This window comes from Pinus tabuliformis, chromosome 5_1 (genome assembly GCF_031772625.1).
Source record: "Pinus tabuliformis cultivar Carrire ecotype Pingquan chromosome 5_1, CPIR1, whole genome shotgun sequence".
NCBI classification, from domain to species: Eukaryota; Viridiplantae; Streptophyta; class Pinopsida; order Pinales; family Pinaceae; genus Pinus; species Pinus tabuliformis.
In genome coordinates this window covers 573,387,186-573,395,115 of record NC_142305.1, presented here as the reverse complement: position 1 = coordinate 573,395,115, position 7,930 = coordinate 573,387,186, and the positions used below count along the sequence as shown (strand labels likewise).

At 33.6% G+C, this 7,930-nt stretch overlaps 1 protein-coding gene across 1 annotated transcript; it reads right to left on the bottom strand.

The window, feature by feature from the left end:
• Positions 1-5,772: 5,772 nt before the first annotated feature.
• LOC149166131 (plasma membrane ATPase 1-like) lies at positions 5,773-6,960 on the bottom strand. The gene is made up of 5 exons (XM_089430056.1): positions 6,865-6,960; positions 6,536-6,715; positions 6,231-6,350; positions 6,000-6,122; positions 5,773-5,820 (listed from the first exon to the last, which is right to left on the bottom strand). Exons 1-5 carry the CDS (start codon positions 6,958-6,960, stop codon positions 5,773-5,775), a joined length of 567 nt encoding a protein of 188 aa, XP_089286182.1.
• Between the last annotated feature and the right edge of the window lie 970 nt (positions 6,961-7,930).

Here is a 7,930-nt window from a genome sequence, read left to right as displayed (position 1 = left end):
ATGAAGGTGCACTGCCTTTGCCTTTGAGGGGATAGTTTCCACGTGTTAAAACAAGGAGCCACTGTTGTGGCGCTAGTCCCTGCCGGTTAACAGAACAGTTTGGTCAGTTATTATTATGAGATTTAATTTGCGTTATCATGAGAGCTGGTTTCCATTAGTAGTGTGTTGTACGCATGCTTACTTGTATTAAGATTTAATGAATTGGATGGCCAATTGTTGAATGAACTTTTTGACTTTATGCGAAGAGTGAAATATAATGAACTTTGCCTTTGTTAAGTAAGAATTGTCAGAAATGTCATTGAATTGATAATTGCTTGTTACAATTTTATCTGTCCATCTATTTAAAATAATAATTTAATTTGTATCTTAATACATTAACATATATATTTAAAATATGTTTTAACAGTATAAAGTAAAATTACCTTATCACTTGTCTTATTATTTTCAATTATAAAGTAATTTTTAAAAGACATTGGTCCTATATTTTCTTATTATGATTAAAATTAATTTTCAAAAGACACTTGTCATATATCTTGTTATAATGTTGAGTTTGTATTTCTTAAAATAAGATTAGTTTCAGATATAATTTTCCAATGTCTCATGATTTAAAAAATGCTTAGATTAATAATTAAAATATAATAAAATTGAACAGTGAATCATAGAAAACTTGAGGGAAAAAAACTATAAAAGGTAATAATAATGCATTATAATGTATGAAGAATTAGGGAGTGTTAAAGTAAGTTATGTATTTTAATAGGCACGGGGTATAAAATATCTTGAAATGCATAATAATGAATTATAATGTATGAAGAATTGGAAAGTGTTAAAGTGAGTTATGTATTGTAATAACCATGGTGCACAAAACATATTAAAATAATAGGAAGGTGTTAAAGCAAGTTATGTATTTTAATAACCATGGTGCACAAAACATAGAATTTTCTTATTTTTTACATTTGAATATTATGGAAATATCGATAAAATGATAATGACCAAATAAACATTATTATGAATATAAATTTGTTAATTAAATTCGTGGTGGAGAGTGTTCAATATTTACATAGATTATTCTCGAAAGTCAAAGAAGAACTTAAGCATTTAAAAATTATAGTTATGGAGTCTTGAAGCCATGATTGAAAGATTACATATCTAGTAACATATTTGGACATAAATGATACGATTCAGGTTAATCTCAATGATTGAGGAATTATTCCATGGTCAAAAGAACAAAAGATATATTTGTGATGCAAAAGGACATGACTTTTGGCTTTTTTTATAGTTTTGTGTTAGTAAATATAGCATCTAAGTACAATAATAAAATAATTTTGATAAGTTTATTTTATAAATTAAAAATTAAAATAAACAAATTAAAATTAAGCAAACATTTAAACTTTACGAGTTGAAATACATCTAATTTGTAATTAGTAATTTGTCGCATTTAATTAATAATTTGTTGTGATGCAAAAGGACATGACTTTTGGCCTTTTTTTATAGTTTTGGGTTAGTAAATATATCATCTAAGTACAATAATAAAATAATTTTGATAAGTTTATTTTATAAATTAAAAATTAAAATAAACAAATTAAAATTAAAAAAACATTTAAACTTTACGAGTTGAAATGCATCTAATTTGTAATTAGTAATTTGTTGCATTTAATTAATGATTTGTTGTGATGCAAAAGGACATGACTTTTGGTCTCTTTTATAGTTTTGGGTTAGTAAATATAGCATCTAAGTACAATAATAAAATAATTTTGATAAGTTTATTTTATAAATTAAAAATTAAAATAAACAAATTAAAATTAAAAAAACATTTAAACTTTACGAGTTGAAATGTAAATTGATCATGATCTCCAAGAAAAAATCCATTATCTTTTGGTGTTCTATACTCTTGCTTTCTATAAACAACAGCAAACGAAGAACATCTAGCACCAGTATAGCAAACCTTCAATTCAGCAGTTCTTAACAAAGCAAATGAACTTAACAGTAACTAAATGGACTTAACAGAGTTCTTAACAAAGCAACCTTCCGCTCTAGGAGTAATGTCAGAGTCGAATATTCATACATCCATAACAGAATTACAAACTTAAAAAAACATCATGCACCAAAGTAAGCATACACATAAATTATACAAGCGAAAAACCTTGAATACATGCCTAAGATAGAAAACCGTGGCAGTAGAATCCAAATTCAAAATATAATGCAATTCATGTTTATCAAAATACATTTATGTCAAGTCAAAGAAATGGCACTTTATAGGCTGGATAAAGAAGTATTGTCTCAGTACAATGTCAAATTTTGTGCTGTAACATTTTGTCATTCTGTCAGTACAATGTCATTTTGTCAGCAATGACAATACTTCATTCCAAGTCTCCATGTTTCAAAAATTTCAGTTGAAGGGGATCCCATGGAATTTGCAGAAATTTATGCTTCTTTATACGAGCTTAGCTGCTGAATTTTAACAACAGCATTTCCATACTTTCCTAGAATGGTTGCGACTGTGCGTTCAGATATTACAACTTCAACTGTAGTTTTTGTGATAAGCTCACGAGCTATTGTGACACTGCCAAAGGTGATATACAATGCCAGGGACATTAGTACAGAAATGGTGATCAGCAAAACCCCCCATGATAGCAGCAATTGACAAAGTTTTGCAAATCTTGTGTACCTTCCAAATCTGGCAGAACTCCCTTGACGAAGAATTGGCTCCTCAAACTCAGAGAAATTGCCAATACTGTTTATATCGCGATTTGACTGAATTTTGAAACAAAGCATATAGTTAGTACTACAGGGGTTGGTGTTTGCAGACAGATTTATGCTTAATTTTCTTAAATAGAAATTTAATTGCACCAAGGAATCTGCTTTTATTCTAAGAAATCAAAATGAAAAAGTAGTAACAGAGGGACAGTAGAGGAATTGTTGGCAAATGTTGGAAGATGTTGGAGGGAAATCAAGAACTGCATACAAAATGGATGCACTTGAAATAAATAAAAATGTTTAAACAAAGCTGACCTTTGATGACCATGGGGCTGGTGAAGACTGCATAGTCGGATAGCTTGATGATGAATGGGATTGATCAATAAAGGATCTTCATAGCAAGGTATCAACAATCGAGCTTCAATCACTAGCCATTTAACGCATTGTTATAAGCAAGTGATTATAAGCTAAGTCGAACCAAAGTTTTGGGGTGGAAAGGTTTTGGGGTCTTATTGCGGGTTTCGCATTGCTTTACAATGTTGACGAGATCTCTTTTGATTTGCAAAAACAATTTATTAGGAAGTGAGTATTGTATATACCTGAATCAACTGATCAGATTCGAAAGCACATCGAGGAAGGTCTTCTCTTTGTAATATTCTAATATTGGCAGGTGTTGTGTGCCTCATATCAAAAGTCAGTGCAGCAGCCCTGCGAATTAGACAACAGAATTTCAAAATAAGATCAAGCTGTTGAAAGGTACTTTATCATATGCAATCCTATTACTAGTTACAAAACTGTATCTGCGGTCAAACTTCAGAGTCATGCTAACTAGCTGAACATGACAATGCAGAAGGAGACATCAAAACCGTGAGGCTACAAAGTCATAATACTTGTATTGCAGTAAGAGCATAATATGAAGAAACATATTCATATTACTTTTGCATTTGTTGTAGACGTGAAGGCCAGCATGTTCCTGCATTTTGTAATTTGCATAACAAACAGTTAGTTAGAATAAAATGATAACATTGTAAATTGAAGAGAGGACATATTTGAGACAAAACATCTTAAGGAGTTATGTGAGCTAAAGCTTCTTGTGCAATCCTTATATCATGTACAATGTGTCAAAAGCTTGTTTAACATTAAAAAGAGTATTTGATTGACTAAAGCTGTATAAGAGTAAAACAGATCTCTAACATGGCTTGTTGCAATTTTCCAATCTTGACGAGATCTCTTTTAATTTGCAAAAACAATTTATTAGAAACTGAGTATTGTATATACCTGAACCAATTGATCAGTTTCGAAAGCAGATCGAGGAAGGTCTTCTGTTGGTAATATTCTAATATTGGCAGCTGTTGTGTGCATGATTTCAGAAGTCACTGTAGCAGCGCTACTAATTAGATAACAAAATTTCAAAATAAGATCAAGTTGTTCAAAGGTACTTTATCACATGCAATCCTATTACTGGTTACAGATCTGTATGTGTCATCAAACTTCAGATTCACGCTAACTAGGCAATGCTTTTCAACGAGATCTAATACGAACATTGGCTCAAAATATTCCAGAGTGCTGAGGACGACATGTACTGTGGTGGTCTTATTGGCGGACAACTGTCCCTCCTCGAAATGCTGGAAAGTTACTCGGCTTGGGTTTTACCCTGTTTGCGCCCTTTGGGTTATTATTGTTACTTGGTTGTTTAGCTCTGCAGTCTCTGCGATTTTTCCTTTGTATTTGTTGTATTGTCTGCGGTGAAAACAGAATGCGGTTCCTGCCTGCTCGGTTAACTGTATAGCAAACGTTTGGTTGCGGTTCTGTTGTTCCAGGTCCGGCTTGTATGCCTCGATTGTCTGGTGTCGCTTTGTTAAGTTCGGCTACTGTATTGTTTAGATGTTTGTTCCTCTGTCGTTTGGCGTTTTCCAGTGGCGTTGATGTTTGTCACAGTATTGTCTGTTCGTTTCCCTCAAGAGTCCATGGTTATTTGAGCATTATAAGTTAATGGCATTCTGGTTAAATACTGAGGGTTTCTCTTACTTGCATGGGTTTTATGGAAATTTCCGTAAATGTCGGTTTCTACCACCATGTCATTGCCATTGTCTTAGTATAGAACAAATGGGCAAAATGGTGCAAGAAAATGCAAACAGCCAACTAGAAATTGTAGGCACGGGTTTCATAAAAACCATTAAGTCCCCTTGTCGAAGAACTCCAAAGGTAGTTTCTTGATAGGACCCTAAATGCGGAAGACGAGGTCTGTTTAATGAATTTGGTGGAAAAGACAAAAAAAAACTTGCTGGTGTGGAAAGAAATACCAACCAACAATTAGGGAATGTCGAAAGAGAGATCGATCAGGCAATCTGTAACACACAATGCAACTTCCACGAGTGGGGATATGGAACCGCTTCATTAGGATGTGCCAAGGACAGCATAGAGGAAAGGGTTCTGTACCTCCAGAGGTATAAATCGCCATAGAATACAAGATTAGGAGTTCAGGGTGGGGATAACCTAGTATCCATAATGACTCTGCTCCACTGACACCTTTGGCCATCATAGGGTTAGAAATTACAGGTCTTCATGTTTCATAAATGAAATTATTCTTATAAACTCTACCAGGTCATTCACAAAGCATTAGTGCCCGTTTTTATTGCATAGGACTTGGATATCCTGGTGAGCAAGTATGCATTCCAATAGATTTCCATGCGTCCCAGTTGAGAATTTATGTTGTTTAGGCCAAAAATACAAATAAGACTGGAACTGATATCTAATGGTTGAGTGATGCAAAGATTGCAGCTTCACCTGAAATAGAGAGCTACGTACTATGAATCTTAGTAGTTTTATGTATAATGTTATCTACAAATTTCTAGTGGGAGACACCCACAACTGCAGAGCCAAACACTGACCTTCGGGTTAAATCTATCTCCCTAATTCATTGATTTTTATTATAAAAAGAAGAATATTATTCAGCATTCCTGTGAAAATTTATATTATTCATTACTTCTGTGTGAAAGATAAAAATAATTGAGATTTCATGGAAACCTTTCTTTTAGAAGGAAGTTGTTAATGGGTAACAATCATTGAAAGATAATGTTAAACGAAGGCTTCTATATTTGATAAAGGATATCTGGTAAAGGACATCTATATTAGGCCATAAAATATCAATTCTATCATTTTAAAATTGGAAAATATCAATACGTTGTAGTTGAGATGTTGTTGACCTGTTGCTGTTTATTCTTTTGATTCATTTAAAGATCCAGAAAATGATGCATATATGTAAGAGGTCTAATGAAGAAGGTCAAACTTCCAAAGAACAATACCTGCTCTGGAGCATGTTTACTAACTCGATGCATTTTCCCTTCATTGTCAATATAAGTGAGAGCTGTCCTCTTGTCAGTTGGATTGAAAGGAAGAAAATGGAGCTCTGGTATGGTTGCCTGTGCCTTTTAGATGCATGGATGTTAAAAGCCACAACAAAAGATACAAATTAGTAAAATAAGCATAGCCCTGCTTATTGACTAAAATTTGATATGATGACATAAAAAACTTGCCTCCTTAGGATCTGTAAGCATCCCAACAATTGCTGCATCAATGGCATCTTGATTCTCTGTTCTGGATGCTCTTGCAACCATCAAGACAACAACATCCTTGTCATATCCTTTTGTGAAAACCTATTCATGACAACAATTAGTAATTGATAGTTGTTTGAAGGAAGTTAACAGTACTGGATCATCGAATATTACCACGAACCCTAACTAGCCAATTTGGTACAACTGCAGTATCAGCAAAAATTATGTATTTATGAAATAAGAGAAAGGACAAAAAGAAGAATCAGAAGTCCAGAATAAATACCAACCTTTTGGAAGTGGCCAACTTGGTTTGTACTGTTGACAATATGTGCTGGTTTACCAAAAAAGGTATGGATCCCATTAGCAATGACAACATGTTCAAGTTCACACTGTTTGCAAGCAGAGCCAGAATAAATCCCATTGCCAGGACCCTTTGTTACTGGTAATGACTGACCACTGAGGGCAGACTACACACATTCAAAAATATTGTCATAAAGCGTGGTTCAGGAAAAGTACCAAATGTTGAAGTTAATCCCAGAAACGATATAAAAGCATACCGAAAATTCGAGCACTTGTAATCAGAAATAAGAAGAAAAGAAAAGGATTGGATTAAGACCTGATCAGTCTTTAAAGGATCTGCTTCAAGAAAACGTGCATCCGCAGGAACAATATCTCTAAGTTTGATGCTGATTATGTCACCAAGAACAAGCATTGTTGCATGTTCTTCATTCCATTGTCCATCTTTGAGAACTTGTTACGTTCAAAGTCTTAAGTCAATGACCAAAGAATTTAAAACTGCAGCAGCCATGATCTTAACAGGATTCTGAACATCCAATTGCATGCCTCCCCTAAAAAACCAGGATAGAAAACTGAAAATATTGGGGCTGCCACTTATACAAAAGATAGTGAACAGACCTTGCTCTTTGGAGCCAGCCAAGTCATCAGTGCTGCAGCAACATTGCCACCATTGTTTTCCTCTATGAAACTTATGTTTAGATGAGATTTTCATTCCTTGTACAGGTAAGAGAAACATAGGTAAAATAAAACAAAACTTTCGAGCCCAAAACTTTCATTCGACTTAGTTTATAATGCTATTATAATGAAAAATCATGTCGGTCAACCAACGGTCAGCAATTGATCAATTGCATATAGTCCCAGGGAAGGACTAATAATACCAAATGCATTATGCCATAATTCCATTTTCAAACAACATATATTCATTTTAAAGTCCATATAGTTTGGTGCTATTTATAAAGTCTAGCTTCAAGCATGTTGCAGAATGCATTCGAACAGACATGTATAAAGACTTTCTAGCCTTGTTTCCTGAGTCGTTACCTACAGTATGCAAGAAACAAAAACTAACATAGCATTCAGCTATAACATAGGAAGAAACAGAAATGACTAGCTGATTCAATATACAATTTGTCATTTAACTTGAGTAGATAATAAGTGCCATGTTTAATCAATGTATGGAATCTTTGTTGTTTGCATTCAGCAGCTGTAGATACAAAATTATTGCTGATCTGATGTTGCATTTGCTGTATTCAATGATATAAAGCATGATGCAGAATGCGTTCCATTCGAGATAGAGAACAGAAACAGAAACAGTACAAACACAGATGTATAAAGACTTTCTAGCCTTTTTTCATCAACCGTTGCGTTACATATTCTTTGTAAATGAG